Source organism: Primulina huaijiensis, chromosome 15 (assembly GCF_012295235.1).
Source record: "Primulina huaijiensis isolate GDHJ02 chromosome 15, ASM1229523v2, whole genome shotgun sequence".
In the NCBI taxonomy this organism is placed as follows: domain Eukaryota; kingdom Viridiplantae; phylum Streptophyta; class Magnoliopsida; order Lamiales; family Gesneriaceae; genus Primulina; species Primulina huaijiensis.
In genome coordinates this window covers 8,991,548-9,009,499 of record NC_133320.1, presented here as the reverse complement: position 1 = coordinate 9,009,499, position 17,952 = coordinate 8,991,548, and the positions used below count along the sequence as shown (strand labels likewise).

At 35.8% G+C, this 17,952-nt stretch overlaps 1 protein-coding gene across 1 annotated transcript; it reads left to right on the top strand.

The window, feature by feature from the left end:
- Positions 1-6,150: 6,150 nt before the first annotated feature.
- On the top strand, positions 6,151-17,711 carry LOC140959282 (ruBisCO large subunit-binding protein subunit beta, chloroplastic-like). Its single transcript, XM_073417154.1, has 19 exons — positions 6,151-6,221; positions 6,892-7,149; positions 7,236-7,323; positions 7,624-7,702; positions 8,737-8,794; positions 9,046-9,096; positions 10,509-10,687; positions 10,781-10,901; positions 11,096-11,182; positions 11,337-11,510; positions 11,681-12,014; positions 12,201-12,370; positions 12,456-12,533; positions 12,633-12,704; positions 12,794-12,898; positions 13,071-13,165; positions 13,288-13,378; positions 17,178-17,301; positions 17,388-17,711. The coding sequence occupies exons 2-17, from the start codon at positions 6,907-6,909 to the stop codon at positions 13,376-13,378; spliced, it is 2,025 nt and encodes a 674-aa protein (XP_073273255.1). The 5' UTR covers positions 6,151-6,221; positions 6,892-6,906; the 3' UTR covers positions 17,178-17,301; positions 17,388-17,711.
- The last annotated feature ends 241 nt before the right edge of the window (positions 17,712-17,952 follow it).

The following is a 17,952-nucleotide window of genomic DNA, read 5'->3' as shown; positions in this document are numbered from 1 at the left end:
CTATGAGAATCACAACAGGAACACTTGATCTCAACAGAGAAGACTTCATTAAATTTTTAGAAATGAGTCGTATGAGATCAGTTAAAATTGTTGGGGGCATGACTTCGGTAGAAACCAAATAGTCAGTCCTAGCCGGATAATCTCTTAGCGAGATAGTAGGAAGAATGACTACCCTTTTTAAAGCACAATTTATAGGGGTAGATTATTTTAACAGTCATGATACAGAGAAGAAAAAGAAATACACTCAAGCTCTGTATAGTCTTGAATTACATGATATATGTTTAGTAGATAAATATATTATGTTATTCACTAAATATAGATGGAATTCGTGAGTAGAAATAATATAGTAATGCAACTTTTCTTCGCCAAAATGCCAAGTCCCTGAAGAGAAATGTTAATAAGGGAATATGTATCTGGAAATCCAGATACGTTGACACAAAGAGCCTCTTTTCTCAAAGAAAAATTGGCAGAATGATACCATATGTCAGCATTACAAAAGAATTACAAACGATTAAGGGGTATTAACAAACGTACTCCTTCGTATTGTAATGATCCTACAATTATTGGAAATAAACCGCAAAGGCATAAGAAGAAAAGTTTTAGAACTCATCCATATGCCATAAGTGGAAGAAATTCTTGGAAACCAAGAACATTATGTTCTAGAAAAAAGGCCAAATCTTTCAAATCTGGGTAAAAGAGCGGACCATCAAGAAGTAGGACATCATCACAAGCATCGAGTACATCTCGAAGTACGGGAAGAACACCTACGAAGAAAACTTTCAGAACACGAGCTAATGAAAATTTTGAGGATTGTAATTGCTGGACATGTGAAGTGAGAGGTCATATCTCAACCAACTGTCCAAAAAATGAAAAAAGAGGAATAAAGTGCTTCGAGACGACCCCGGATATTGAAGAAACAGTTTATTATCAGGATCTTATTCAAGTATACCATTTTGAGGATATTACCTCAGATGAAATATATATGAAGAAGAAAAAATCTTAAGTCGGGAAGAATCAGATGGAACTGAATCGGAATTTGACTGAAGACGAGGTGTTTCGGCACGAAACACATGAAGATTTGTTTGATTTCTTTACCCAGACAATAATATCCCATAACATGGTCCAAAAGATCATGAGAGAAAATTCTAGTCTTCAGAGGTATCAATGATTCTCGGCAAAACAAGTAGAAAATTCTTAGAAAATCTTAGCCTAAGAAACAGAAAGCATCATTCTAATCTATAAAGCTTTCAGAAGAGAAATGACAATTCTAATGGAACTTACAGGAAATAGAATGGAAATGCAGTTAATTCCTTCCGAAGAAATTAAGAAGGAATTACAAAAACTTAAGATAGAAGTAGCACGAATAACGTCCTGGATTCATATCGGAGCAATCCAGATTATGATAAAAGCTACTTTTAAAGAAAGAATAGAATCATCTATCGATATTGATATATACAATAAACGAATGGGAAACTTTCAAAATTTCAGTACTGGGAACGATATCAGGAAATCTTTGTGCATGAAATACTGTAGGAGTAATTTACCCAAAAATTGTCTACAACCCGACAGATCGAGATTTCATCCGAGCTTTGACATTACATCAGAATTTCAAAGAAAAAAGACTGATGAAAGAAGGTAATAGATCATATTATATTATTTATCAGATTTCATACGCTCTATGTAATACACATAATTCAGAATTTTTTTACTAGAAATAAGGTCATTGAAATACCTGAGATATTTGGAAAATTTTCTTAGGCAATTTATCCAGAAAGAGTTGAGTTTTCATTATTACAGGAAACGGCTATCCAAATACAAGACAAACTGATTCTACAAAGGAATCAAAGTCTTAGATTGGAATCAAGAATATTATCTTTTCAGAGAGATAGAATTACAAGCTACAGGTGGGGAAAAAAATGTCCAAGAAACCCAACAAGAACTATAAAGCTTTTCGACAATAGGAAAGCTTAGATGTCTAGAAGGTTGGAAAGAAGTTGAAATAGTATTTGATATTACAAAATAAAGGAATCAATTTCCTTATAATACCATATATTATTTAGAACAACCAATGATAGAGACTTATCAAGGAATGATCAACATCGGAGAATTTGATGTTCATATCAAAGGAATTCCAGAAAAAGAACCAGATCGATTGGTTCTTGGGCTAGAGTTTCTCGAGGAACATAAACCTTGGAAACGTCTAGAACATGAAATGAAGTTTATGGCTGAGGATAGAATATGGAAAATGTAATATCCAAGCCTAGTGATCGGTACGGGTTAAGATTTCATATGTTTATGGACTATTTGGTTATGTTTAAGCATAGTTTTGATGTTAAGAATTGTGATTTATGGTTTATAGTATTGTTGTTTATAGTTGATGTGTGGCGTTATTGTAGCGTTGTTGCAATTTAATTCATGGTAATTCGTATGTTGAGCCAATTGTTATGAGGCCAATTGGAGTGGTTAGATAAGACATAGAGGTGTAACTTTCTTATTTTGAGTTTTGTTCAAATCATTGTGGAAGGTAAGCCAAAAGTGCCCTGAAGTGTGTCGTGTGTTTCGATATTCTTCCAGTGACACATGTTGGGAGATTTAGCATAACTTTTTACGCAGACCTCCAAATGATCTGATATTTGGATAGGTTCAAGAAAAGACATCGAGCTACAACTTTGTAGTTTACCATTTTTCCAAATTATGAAGGGAAGAGGCGTTTTGCAGTCAATCTTTGAAGAAGCTGTGTGCAGAGTAATCAGAGTGCACCCGCACTCCAAAAGTTAGTGCACCCGCGGTGACCAGAGTGCACCCGCGCTCCAAAATGTAGCGCACCCGCGGTCTACTGTTTCAGATTTTTGTATGAGGTGCCGAAGGCATAGCGCACCCGCGGTGCAAGGGCTAGCGCACCCGCGGTCTATGAACAGTAAAAACGTGTTTTCGAGATTTAAGTGATATAATAGAAGAGTTGGTTCACTTTTCCCTCATTTCTCTCCTCACTTCTCGATTCTTCACTCCAAGGTAGAGCTAGGGTTCTTATTTCCTTCAATTGTTCCTTTGATTCAAGCTTCTTGTTGGAATTTTGAAGTGAGATCAAGTTCATTTTGGGTTCAAGGAGCTAAGGTAAGCTTATGGTTTAGTTATTGTTGGATTTTGATGTTGGGGGAAATTATGGAGATTGTGATTGTGTTGGTTTTATGAAGTTTATGGTATGGGTTTATGATTATTGAGATGTTGATGGTGAAGTTTATGGTTTATTGTTGTAGGTTGTGTACCAAGAGAGTAGATTCAAGGTTCCAAGTGTTGTAAGTGGAATTTCATTTCTTGTGCTCACATGATAATATATGTATTGTGTTTCAATGGTTTTAAAGTGTTATTCCCTTCCATTTGATTCATGCTATGTATTAATACACCTTGTTGTATATTAGAGGCATTTTATGTCTCAACCATGTCAAAGGGAATACAAGAGAAAAGATAGTCTTCAAAGTGTTTGTTTTAATGCCAAAGAGAGAATTCAAATGTTTTATTGGATTGATAGATACATAGCCAGAGATTGCATGCAATAAGTTGATCAACGACCATAGGCTTATATCCCTCAGAGTTATCGATTCATATCGATGGGATAGAGGCACAGAGACAGAGATACTATATAGATATCAATCCAACAGAGAAAAGAGAAATACCATCGTTATTGTTATTCATTCTATGATATTCATGTTTCAGAGTTGATGGTATTTAATGTTTTCAAAACCATGTTTTACAGAGTATGGTATATGTACATTGCTATGTAAGAGTTCCACTTGCTGAGTTTCATACTCATTTCAGTTATTCATGTGATGCAGATAAGAGCGACGGGCCGGGACGTTGATTGGAGCCGGGGTCATATGCATAAGAGAAGGAAGGAAGAAGACTATTTTGCAAGTATTTTGACATGATCACAAAAATGATAGTTTGTATTTTGTTGTATCATTTGATTGATCATGTATTAACTTTTGTTTATATATATTGTAATGTATTTTAAATCCTTCCTCCCTTCAAAGAAAATTTTAAATTTCCGCTGCTATTTTATGAAAACGGATCAGAGCGTTACAGAAAATCCAATGACCACAAGCCCATTCTCGAAATATATTCCATTAAAAATGTTATACGAACAATATAAGACATGATATTTTGTTGCTTATATTGATTCAGTCGCTGGAATCTGTACAACGAAAAAAAGATTTTTTCCAAATAGTTTGGAAGAAGAATTACCTAAAATTGCTTGAAGAAATTTCTCTAAAAGAATCTTAATCTTATGTAAATGGATTAAGATGACAAAAATATTAATTGGAGGTGCTAGACAAACACATTGGTATAAAGTGAAAATACCACCAATTTATGTTCATGATACATGAGCTGACATTCTGTTAGGAAATGATTTTCTACAAATGTTTAACTCCTACACACAAGAAAACGAGACTAGAAGATTAGTGTTCACAACACTATGTGATCACAAAGTTATAGTCCAAAGACTAAGAGAGATATTTTACAGAAAATTTCCAATTTTATTTTGCAGCAAGCGTGGTGATGAAAAAAACTTTTGAACCCAAAAATGAAAGATTCTAGATGGTTTGGAGAAACATTACTCCAATTGAGAGCATATAAGAAGCTCCAACCTGAAGAAATAGAATTTCTCAAGATAACTCTATAATAGAATGAGGTAGAGTTTGAATCAAATGTTTCATTAGAAGATGTTAAGAAGAGGCTCAAAGAAAATTACAATGAAGATCCCTTAGCATGGTGGGATAAAAATCAACTCAAAGCCTGTCTTAAAATCAAGGAAGGTAAAGAGTATGCATTTGTCTGATGCAAGCTTATCCCGATGAACGTAATTGATCAAAAAGATATGCAGATTATAATCAAAGAGCATTTGGACATTGGAATAATCAAAGCAGTGATATTACCATATAGCAGTCCAGGATTTTTGGTAAGAAATCATGATGAAATCAAAAGAAACAAACCGATGTTAGTTTTTAATTATCAAGAAATTAATAAGATCTTGGAATTTGATGGATATTTTATACATAGCAGAAAACATCTAATTAGTTGCATATGCAACGCGAAAATATTCTCTAACTTTGAGTGTAAGTCTGGATTTTATCAGATTTCATATACTCTATCTAATACACATATCTATTGGTTATGCTAGGAGATAAAGATGGAATAACAAGCTGTTTCTAGATTAATGATTTATAAAAATACAACTCAAGAAAACTGGAGGGACCACTCAGCTCACTCAAAAGATAATGCCAACCAACAGCTGGAAAGCAATAAAAAAAAAAGCTATGACAAGATTTTGAAGTCCGGAATTCAAATCCGCAAAAGGCTTCTTTAAATACCAAGACAGTAAGAAGATGAAGACATCACTCAACCTCTTCATTTTCTTTCAAAAGAATTTGTAATATTTTCTCTTTCTAGTTTATAAGTGTTGTAAGTCCGGCTACTATTAGTAGCTAAACAAGTGTCTCTTCCTCTACAAGAGGTTACTATGTAATAATAGTTTGTATGTTTGAATAAAAGAACCAATGTTTTTGTCCCTCTCATGTATTATTTTCAAATTGAACTACTTTATTGTACACCTCGATGTAGGAAACGAAACATGGTTGTGCTTGGTATTGTTGAAGAAATCTACGCCAGGAACCATCTGTTGTGACTGTGCGGTTAGGCTGTAAGGAACAATCTGTAAAACCCGGTGGATATATAACTCGACGGTACTTCGGTCAAAGAGATAAACTGCTTAATTTATTATACGAAAGCATAATGGACCATTTATAAAAAAAATTGATCATTTGAACATGATATATAGGCTGAAAACCTTGCGTAGCTGTATATCTTTAGGTTATATGTCTCTAAGAATAGGCTCGATAGATAAAACAATTCCACATACTATAATTTGAGGTTTAAGGATATTTTTGGAAATTTTAAAAAATTGGAGAGTTAAAAAAAATATTTGAAGGAATGAGAAGTAAAAAAAAAGTTGAGCATAGAGATAAGAATTTATTACAAAGTTGCCCAAAGATTAATCCATGAGTATGTTTCCAAGTAGTTTTTATGTTAATAAAATAGTACATATATACGCACATTTGCTTTGTAAAATAAATATATATAAATATACATAATTATACACATAAAACCCTCGTCTTATACTCCTCATCCGAACCTAAAACCCTGCCGCTTTCATCCATCTTCCGGTGAGCCGCTTTATCATGTTAATCTTCAACATTTTCTTTATACATCAAAGCTACCTGCACTTTTTATGGATGCATTTTGATATATACCCTTTTATTTTCTGTTACATACACCATTATTATGTTCAATTGATGCAAATGGCCAAATTCTGTCTTTCTTTGGATGAATGAGTTTTCATTTTATTCAAACTTGTTCTTTTCATTCACAAGCCACGACAATTTTGAAAAAGCTGCTGTTGCGTTATTATCTCAGTGTTCTTTTTAAACTCTTTGAGCACAGACATCAATTGCTCAAACCTAGTAGGTTTGGCAGTTTACCTTTTAGTTAGTACACGAAAAGTTGAGTGAGAGCTGAGAAAGTAATTTTTATGACTTGGGTTTCCCTTTTTTTTTAACACCAGAATTAATGGTATCTTCGGGTTCAAACTAAATAGGCCTTGTAGTTTATACTCCACGAAGTGCTTTAAGTGAGCTTATTTTTGGTTGGAATTTCTGGAATAGATCACTATTTAGAATGTAGCATTCTGGTCCTTTGCTAGTCTTCGTTCACTGAATATCTCTGTACTCAGTCAAAAATTGTTCTTTGTAAAGTTGTTTCTCGTGCTTTATTTCCAAAGAGATCTAGTGATTTCGATATACATGTTAATTCTGATTTATGTGCTTTACTCGGCAGGTTTTTGGAGTAAAAATGGCATCTTCTTTCGCGGGCATGTCTTCAGTTGGTTCCTTAGCTGCTCCTGGAAGCCGGATGATGGATGAAAAACTTGCAGTTTCATCAAATAAGTTGTTATCACTTGCTTCTATTTCTGCCAGCTCACTTGGGAGGGGAAAGAGCGATGTCCTCTTTCGAAGAAAACGATCTCCTCGAATAACAGAAGCTGCCAAAGATTTGTATTTCAACAAAGATGGTTCAGCTATCAAGAAACTGCAGGTATGTGATCGAATATTTTGTGTTCTGTATTGAGTTGAAGATTTTTTTTCATGAAGTTGATTAATGTGCAATTCTATTGTTGTCAGACTTGTGTGAACAAACTTGCAGATCTAGTTGGTGTTACACTTGATCCTAAAGGCAGAAATGTGGTTCTAGAGNATTTAATGGGGATATGCATCATTTTATAGGTACAATTAAAAAAAAATATTAGTCTACACTCATCTCAAGCGTGGCAGTAGATGTTGATGAGTCCAAGCTTGCTAACCAAGAATTCATGAGTTTGTTCTGATAGTCCTTTGGTGAGTAAGTCAGCCAATTGATGTGAGGAAGGTACATGTTCGACACTGAGAATGCCCTCTTCCATCTTGTCCTTGATGAAATGACGATCAATTTCAAGATGTTTTGTCCTTTCATGATGGACAGGGTTGTGCACAATACTGTTAGTTGATTTGTTCTCACAAAACACTTTCATAGGGTCTTCAACCTTGAGGTTCAACTCCCTCGTGATTTTCCTTATCCAAATTAGTTCACAAACTCCATTTGCCACTGCTCTGTATTCTACCCTAGTACTGCTTCGTGCAACCACATATTTTTTTTTGCTAAGCCAAGTGACCAAATTTCCCCACACAATCGTAATACCCAGATGTATACTTCATATCAGATAGATCCAACCCAATCTGCATGTGTGAATGCGTGTACTTGTCGATTATCATGTTTGGCAAATAATAAGCTTTTTCTTGGAGTTTTCTTCAAGTATCTCAAAATTTTTTATGCATCATCGAGGCGGCCTTGACATGGTGAATTCATGTATTAGCTTACGAGGCTGACTGCAAATGCGATATTTGAGTGTGTGTGTGAGTGATAAATGAGTTTTCCCACAAGTCGCTGATATTGTTCCTTGTTCACAATTTTACCTTCAAGCATTTTCCCTTTGTTTCCTATCTTGATGGGTGTATTGCTAGATTTGCATGCATTCCTGTCTCATCCAAGATATCCAACGTCTATTTTCGTTGAGAAACAAGTATCATTTCCTTGCTTCTAACAATTTCCATTCCCAAGAACTATTTGAGTGGTCCGATATCTTTAACCTCAAATTCTCTTGCCATCATCAGTTTTATGTTCTCCATTTCTTTATTGTCATCGCCAGAAACAATAATGTCATTAACATACACTATGAGTGTTTGATGAAGACATTATTATCTGCTTGTCTCTGAAAGTATCCACATGTTTTAGTACCTTGGAAAATTTGCCAAACAACACACGAGGAGATTGTTTTAGACTTTTAGCCCATACATAGACTCATGAAGCCTGCATACGATTTGATTCCCCAATTGTTCTTCAAATCCGACAGATTGATACATATACACTTCCTCTTTAAGTTCACCATTTAGAAGGACATTCTTTATATCAAGTTGATGTAATGGCCCATAAAGATTTGCTGCTAGTGATAGAAAATTCGAGTAGTGTTAGCTTTAGCAACATGAGCAAATGTTTAAGTGTAGTCAATGCCACGGGTTTGAGTAAAGCCACTGGCTACAAAACGAGCCTTGTATCTGTTAATTGAACCATCAGCCTTATATTTTACAGTGAATATACATTTGCTCCCACAATGTTTTTTCCTTGTAGTAGTTTCACCATACTCCAGGTACTATTTTTATTTAGTGCCCGCATTTCCTCAAGAATTACTGTTTTCCATTCAGTGACAGCAAGCGCATCTTAACAGTTTTGGGAATCTGTATGCTAGAGTCTAGAAAAACTCGTGGTGAATGCATGAAAAAATGATGATAAATTTGAGTAAGAGACAAATTTTGAGAGTCCTTACACCTTTCCTGACAGCTACTATGGTTAGGATTTGCATGGGTTTTTTTTTTATCTTGAGGCTTCTATCTTGAGTAGATTTTCAACTCTCGCAGTGGTGTTGATTCTCCCCCTGCTTCCAACTCTGAGGTATGTGGATTAATTGGCTTTTCAGTGGGAAAATTTAGATGTTAGGATCAGGTGTGGGAAGAGGTGGACTATCCCAACAAGCTTCATTCACATTCTCCCTCTGAAGTGAAGTGGATGGGTAGAAATGAGTGTTTTCTTGTGGATCCAGTTTACTTCGGTTATGATTATGAACATGGACAAAGGCAGTGCAAGCAAATGTTCTTGATCGGGAGTTTGTGTGTTTGAGATAGGTGTCAAAATTGATAGGTCGGCTTGGTAAGTGATTGATAAGGTACGCAACCGTAAGGACAACATCCTCCCAGAAAAACTTGGGGACATTCATCGTGAACATTAGGGCTCTGGCAACCTATAAAAATGATGCTATTTTCTTTCGGAACCCCATTTTGTCGCGGAGTATCGACACGTACTTTGATGAATGATCCCATGAGTCAAGAAATAGTCCCCTTGGATGGTATTGAAGTATTCTTTACCATTATCTGTGCGGAGAGTTTGAATATTTGCATGAAATTGTGTTTGGATCATTTTTTGAAAAATCTTGAATGTGGTGCCATAGATTTGTTATTAAGAAGGTAAACCTAGGTAACCCTTGTATGATCATCAATGAAGGTCAGAAACCATTTTTTGCTTTTGTGTGTAGAGATTGTGGAGAAGCCCAAATATCACAATGCACCAGTGTAAATGGTGCGGTAGGTGTGTATGGTTTTGGCAGAAATGGAGAACGTGCATGCTTAGCCAATATCACAATCAAATGAACAAAGATGTTTATTATTGAATAACGAAGGAAACAATTGTTTTAAATACACAAAACTGGGATGGCCCAACCGGTGATGCCATAACTTTATTTCCCTAAACCTAGAAACAAAAGTAGACGCAATATGAGACACTGCTATAGGAAGACCTTCAGACGGAGCCTCCTAAAGATAGTATAGACCATTGTGAATAGTAGCTCTGTCAATCATCCTCCCTAATAGTAGGTCCCGAAATTGACATGATAGAGGTAAAAATTTAGCAACCCATTTATTATCATGTGTGAACCTATTGACAAAAATGAGGTTATAAGATAAGGAAGGCACTAGCGAAACAGAATCAAGGATAATATCCTTTGAAATATGCATGCAACCAAAGCCAACCACGGGAGTCAAAGATCCATTTGCAATTTTTACAAATGTGGGACTCAAATAAGCAGTAAAGGTGCAAAATAATTTGGGATTGGGTGTCAAGTAATCCGAAGCACCTGAATCAACAATCCAAGATTCGACACAATTGGAAGAAAAGGGCCAAAAAAACCATACCATGACCGACGGGAGGGGTTGATGGAGGATTGAGAGACATCTGACGGAGGAAATGACAGTACTATTCAGTCTCCTCAATATGATCCTCGGTTAATGGTTTTCACGTGGCAAATTGACCAGGAACATCCTGGGTGGTATGAGGCTGAACCACGTGTGCATCGCCTTTCTTCTGGGGCTGCCAGTTTGCGGGTTTTCCATGAATCTCTCAGCACTTATCTTTCGTATGTCCTGGATGCTTACATTGCTCACAAGTCACACCATGGGCATTTGTACGTGTGCGGAGCAGTAGGGGGCAGCTTGTGAGTGACAAGGGTGCTGGGGTTATGTATCATTAGAAAACATCACCTTCCTTCGCGTTTCCTCACGCCTAACCTAAGAAAATGCATCTTCAGGCTAAGAAATGGATCACGAGCAGCCACTCGGCCTCTAACATCATCAAGATTGCGGTTGAGGCCAGCCAGAAAGTTGAAAACACATTCTTTTTCCAGGGACTGGCGGGCTTTGATACAGCAGGTGGAACACAATGATGAATCGCTCAAGGAACAAGTCTAATTCTTGCCAGATATCCTATAGGTCAGAGAAGTATCAGGTGACAGAATTCTCCCCTTGCTTGATGTCCTTCAGTTTTGTACGAAGCTCAAAGAATTGAGATGAGTTTCCAAGATCTAGATACATTTTTCTTGCTGCGTCCCTTACCTTCTTTGCAGTTTGAAAACCACAAGTATCGCCGACTGATGTTGGGCTCCATTGAATTGAAGACCCATGCAAGAAAAATGGAGTTCTCGGTCATCCAAGTATTGTACGTAGGTTCAGACAGCTCTGGCGCAGGTGGGTCACCATTGAGATAACCAACTTCTCCACGTCCACAGATCACGATGTTGATGGATTGAGCCCACTAAAGATAGTTCCGCCCATTTAGTTTGTGGGTGGTTCCGTGATTATCTGCAGAGAAGAGAAATCCCCACCGAAAAGAGTGGCAATGGTGCCCATCGTTTTTTCACCTACTGTGTCGGTGGAAATCGCAGAGACATTGGAAGAATCTGTCGACATAGCACTGGAACGGAGCCATCGAAGAAGAGGAAATACAAGAAAGGGATGCGGAAATCTGAAATCTCGACGATGGTGCGAGAATTAGAGATCCTGCTCAATTGATACCATGTAAATCGACGAATGAATCGATGTTGTATTACTTCAATGGGGATATACATAATTTTATAGAATCAAATTGTAGAGGTACAAATCGTATCCTATAGATAAAGAGTTATAACAACTTATCCTACTAATTTACAAATACAAATTTAAATAACTTTATTTTATTAACTAAACTTATCCTAATCTACACAAGCATTGGTGATGTCTTTTATCTTTCTAACAAATGGAATTACTTGAAGTTATTGCTGGTTGATAAAAAAATAACCAATGCAAGGGATCTAATTAATGCCTTGGAAGATGCCATTAGAGGTGGATATCCTATTCTGATTATTGCTGAAGATATTGAACAAGAGGCTCTCGGAACTCTTGTTGTAAATAGGTTGCGGGGAGCACTGAAGGTTGCTGCTTTCAAAGCCCCTGGGTTTGGTGAACGGAAAAGTCAGTATCTTGATGATATTGCAATTTTGACCGGAGGTAATCATTTGTTTTTTTAGTCTTGTCCCTCTTCTTGGTCATTCCTGTATTATTGTTGTGTTTTACGTTTTGTTCCTCATTTTCACCTCTATTTCTTGCTTCTGTATTTTTTTTATCTTGGTGTTTGTGCTCATGTTACCTATTTGGTACTTGTTATCTCAATGAATTTGTCCCCTTTTAATACAGTAACGGTAGTTAGGGATGAGGTTGGGCTAACCTTAGACAAGGCTGACAAGGAAGTTTTGGGCCACGCTGCCAAGGTGGTGTTGACTAAGGACGCCACCACAATAGTTGGTGATGGAAGCACTCAGGAAGCTGTAAATAAGCGTGTTGCTCAGATAAAAAACCTTATTGAGGTTTTTTTCTGTTGCCTTTTACTGATTTATGGACTTGGTTCACTTGAAACTCTAGTCCCCCATTTATGAATTAGTTTTCAAGCAGACAGCTGATCAAGACTATGAGAAAGAAAAACTCAATGAAAGAATTGCAAAGTTATCAGGAGGTGTCGCCGTAATTCAGGTAAACTTAATCTTTCATTATTTTGTTAATTTCAGCGTCTTACAAGGTGATTGTTATTGATGAATTCACTTTCATCACAACTCTGATTTCTATCTGAAGGTCGGAGCACAAACCGAAACAGAACTAAAAGAGAAGAAACTTAGAGTTGAAGATGCTCTTAATGCAACGAAGGTATGCTTTTGATTAAACTACGTGGTTCAAGTCTAGTTCATGTTTCACTCGCTGGTATAGAGGTGACACAAAATATACTTGACATACAGGCAGCTGTCGAGGAAGGAATTGTTGTTGGAGGTGGATGTACTTTGTTGAGGCTGGCGTCCAAGGTTGACGCGATCAAGGAAACTTTTGAAAATGATGAGGAGAAGGTAAACTTTTTCATTATCTAAGCTACTTGCAAGTGAATTTCGGTTTGTGTGAAATTTAATATTCTTGTAATGTTTTAGGTGAAGTTTTAATATTTGAACTCAAATTTTTTACATTATTTTATAAAAAATTATTTAATAAATAGTGACACAGTTTTTACCTCCTGAATTGCAGGTTGGAGCAGATATTGTCAAAAGAGCTTTAAGTTACCCGTTGAAGTTGATAGCCAAGAATGCTGGTGTGAACGGAAGTGTTGTTAGTGAGAAGGTTATCACTTATGACTTATGACTTCTTGACACATTAATATGTTGGAACTTCTGAGTTCTCTATGTGGTTTACAGGATCATATGTAAAATGTAAATGACAATTGGATCCATTTCTTCATCCATGTGCTCTCAAGTGATAATCCAAAGTATGGGTACAATGCTGCTACTGTACAATATGAAGATTTAATGGTTGCTGGGATAATTGATCCAAGTTAGGTGAGATTTTAGATTTAGTTAATGTTCTGTCCAATTGATGTTATCCATGCTAGTATAAAAATGCAAATGACAACTGTGTCTTGTTTTTCTGCTTTTGCCTAAAAATACAACTTATTTACTTCAATAAGGTAGCATATCAATATTATACCCTTTTCTATGAGAAAACGGTATTGAGATGGGGAGTCATAGTTTATTATGCATAAATGCTCTCAAAGGCATAGGATTGCACTGATAGATGCATTAAAAGTTATTGCTTTTATTAATGGTGCAACCAGATTCTATTTTGTACAGTGTTTGTGATACAATGTTTCTAGCGTCGTATCAGCGTGGCCAATTATTGCTTTTTTGCTATCTGACTCCCAGTTATATTATAATTACTTGCAACTAATAGAACACCTGATATTCGCTTTGATTCCAATCTTGAAACTGAGTAGTGAATACTTAAGATGACATATCCTCAATTAACAGTTTCTTGCATGCACTCTGTTAGCGTAGTGGTCCGTATTTCGTATTCTTAATTTTGCGGAATTATTTAAAATTTTTCTCTTTAAATAAATGACATGCATCATTCATAACATAAACTGATAAATAAGTTTAACTTTAAAAATAACAGCGGAAGTAATTATTTTGTTTAAAAAAAACAACTTAAAAAAATTAAATATCCAACATATAAAAAGATGTGTTTGAACATGAAAATGCGAATAAACTGAAACATGAGGTCATCGGGTTCCTACAACCGTCGACCCAAGCTAGCTCACAGGTCCCCGCCCTTAGTCCCGATCTCATCAGTACCTACAAGAATCAAGTCTAGTGAGTCTAAAGACTCAACATGCATATATCGTGAATAACAAGTAAATATATTATAAAATCGCATGCAATGTAAAAATATCGTATCGTAAAGCGTAAGGCAAAAATCGTGTCATGAGTAACTATAAATACGTGCATATCTGAAAATGGTACGTAAAATATTTGCTCGATAGAGACCTGTCATAAAATATCATATCGTAATTTTTCTGGTAGAGATAATGTTTCAACGCAAGTGGCCCATAACATAACGTAAGCGCCTGATCAGACTAAACCACAGTATACTGGACGGTAGAGATCATCACAGCCCTTGGACTGGATATCCGTACCCATACATAATCGTAAACCGGTCGTAAGTCACCGGGTGAAGCAATCCCATAAGCGTAAGGTGGCCACAAGACATATCGCATATATCTCAAAAATAAACATTTTATATTTTATGCACGTAATATAATTATAATCCTATTCTACCGGATGAGTTGGATGGTTCCCATGCTTGGTGCGACCTAATTCTAACATGAGAAACATGCAAATAATCTCAACTTGGCAGAAACTTAATATCCGAACCAAAAACGAGACAAACACGACCAACAAACTTATTTTCCGACCATGACTCCGTACCAACCCGAACCATCGTTTAGTCATGACTAAAATACTCCTAACATGATGAAATAATGCTCCTAAGAATTTTAATTCACGAAATTTAGTGAATGGAGGCAAAAATCTTGAAATACTCTTTCGAGAATCACTTTGGCACATTGCACCGTAAATTCTTGTACGACCTCTAAACTTGACCAAATCACAAACGGCCAAAAACATGACCTTCTTAAATCATTGAGGTACTGTCCAGTCCAAGGCCATAGGCTAAAAGCCAACCAAGAACTCGAACGAGCCTCCTGAACCTAGGCGATGCTGATGTCAATTGCGCGATGGCAGCAGCTGCGCTTGCTGAGCTTCGTTTAAGAAACTAATGGCCATTGTGGCTTGAACCACTGAACAGAGTCTCTTACCAACATCCTAAGGTATGGCATGAACTATAGCTAATGGCACTAGGCCAATCAAAATCTAAGCAAACACCTAGGACAACACAAAGCTTCGACTGAGAACATCAAAATTCTGTGTTGTGCGATTGTTTGAATTATCTTGATGTCTTGCATCGTTCCAGTGGCCATACGATCGACCATGACTCAATCTAGACTTGAGGAAGTGTTGTATGAACCATGACTAAGGTCTAAAAGCCAACCACAATCCACTCCAACACCAAGAAGCCGAAGCTTCACTCCCACACCAGAAAAACGAAACCAAGGGGCATTTGTGATGTTGCTTTCAAACTTTCGATGGATCCGTGAACCAAGCCTTGAAAGATTGTCTTGGTGATGTCCTAGACATGCTAAGGGAGGGTTCTAACCATGGTTACAGGCCCTGGGCCAACCAAGATTCGAACATTCCTCTTAGACAATCAACAACCAGAAATCGTGACTCAACTTTGCAACTATGGGAGAGTTGCTGTCAAGCCTTTCTCTTGCGTGCATGGACTTGAACTAATGGACCAACATGGCCCTAACACCCTCTAGTACATGCCTAGATGCAGCTTGGAGCGCTTGGAACCGAGCCAACCTCCTGAAATCACAAAACAAGCCAAAATCGTGAAGCATGAAGGAAGGGGTCGAAGGGGCAGTGCAGGGTTTTTTTTAAAAATTGCTGTCAAATTTCGGTTTGCTCCTTAAATTCATGAACATGTTATGTTTAAAAATATTTATAGGACTTGATTGAAGAGAAAAAAATAACATATACATGCCTGGAAATTTTGTTTTGAATAAAACAAACAATACGACGAATACGGCGCGACGGAGTCGGAGTTGGGTTTCTTTCTTTTCTCTCTTATTTTCTTGATGTTACTCACGATTTTGCTGCTGGTGTTTCTCTGAAATTTTCGAAGATATGGGTGGAGAGAATGCTAAGGAATGAAGGAGAAGGTTAATAATTAAATGGGGAGTTTGAATGGCAATCCCAATCTTTCTATCCTTGCTTCTTTGGGAGATAAGGAATGATGTGATAAATTGTTGGATTGAGGGGAATTAGGGGAGGTGATGGCCGAGATTTGCTATCAAAATTCAAAGGAAAAATGTTGATTAAATCTTGTATTTTTAACTTATTAAAGTTTTAAACATTCATTATGTATTTTAGTAAATTAATAAATTATATCATTTCTTGCATGGCATGACTTGATCTTAAAATTAATTATTAACATGTTAGGTTATTATTTCTTGAATATATTAGGCCTAGATTAATTTATTCCAATTGATTACACATTTTAATTTAGGCTTTTAATTAATTATTGGACGTAAAAGAATTTATTTACTAACCTAACTTCAGTTAATTAAATAATTCCTTAAACATTCTTTTACATTAAAATAAATTATTCATTGGNGTGGCATGACTTGATCTTAAAATTAATTACTAACATGTTAGGTTATTATTTCTTGAATATATTAGGCCTAGATTAATTTATTCCAATTGATTACACATTTTAATTTAGGCTTTTAATTAATTATTGGACGTAAAAGAATTTATTTACTAACCTAACTTCAGTTAATTAAATAATTCCTTAAACATTCTTTTACATTAAAATAAATTATTCATTGGCTTAACTTAAATTTAAGAATATTTTTTTATTATTAATCTTATCTCAATTCTCCAACTCTAGTCCGACCTCGCGTATTTAACCGAAAAGATAAAAACTAAACTTCTGCGTAAAATAAATAATCATAACTTAACAAAGTTTTAAAATGAATTAAGCCCTCATGCATGTATAAAAATCATTTTAATTTAAATAATAGTAATTATGCATGACTTATACGTAATCTGATTTTCGAGTTCTACAGTTAGTCAGTCACGTGCATCTGATCCATTGTTCATTCAACTTATACTCGTATGGTCTGCACTCTCCTTGCGTCCATATTTTTGTCTTTGAAATTTCCATTATTTTAATTAGGTTGTCAGATGTTGCTTGGAACATGCATCATCTGTGGCAAAGACATTTTTTATGTCAGATTGTGTAGTTGTCGAGATCAAGGAGCCTGGAACTGCTGTTGCTGGAAGCCCAATGGACAATTTAGGTGCATACTTCCTTTTCTCATACAAGGTGCTTTTTCAGCGTTTACAAACTACATTCAAACTCTAAATATCATCCCTCCTTTCTCAGGATATGGTTACTGAACAAAGTGAACTTACCCCGGACAAGTAAATGGTCAGGTCAACATGTTATGTTTCCGTGATCTTAGAGGCTGGAGAGTTCAATACGTTGGCGGATAGAGACAGTTAAGGAAAATGGATTTAGTCCTAGGCCTGAAAAACATAGGTGGTGTTGATTCATATCGAAGCAAGGTTAGCTAGTGTTGGTTCGGCTTGGCTACGAGTTCTGAATGAATATGGCTCCAAATGCAATATTAGAAATTTTGATTATATTGTACTGTTGTTGACAATTAATTAAATTGATGCAATTTTGTACTAGACATCTTTTATAATATTCCATTATCCTCCCAATGTGACTATATTTAAAATAAATAAATTAATATAAAATTTAATATTATTAAAATAATATTTTTAATAATATTCAAAATAAAAATAATTATATAATAAGTATACCACAAAAAATTAAATTTTAAATATAAACAAATTTTATTTTTAAAAATAAAAAATTGATTTTTTTTTTAAAAAAATGTGACTGATTTTGATTGGTTTGACAGATCGAACTGTTTGTAGTACTT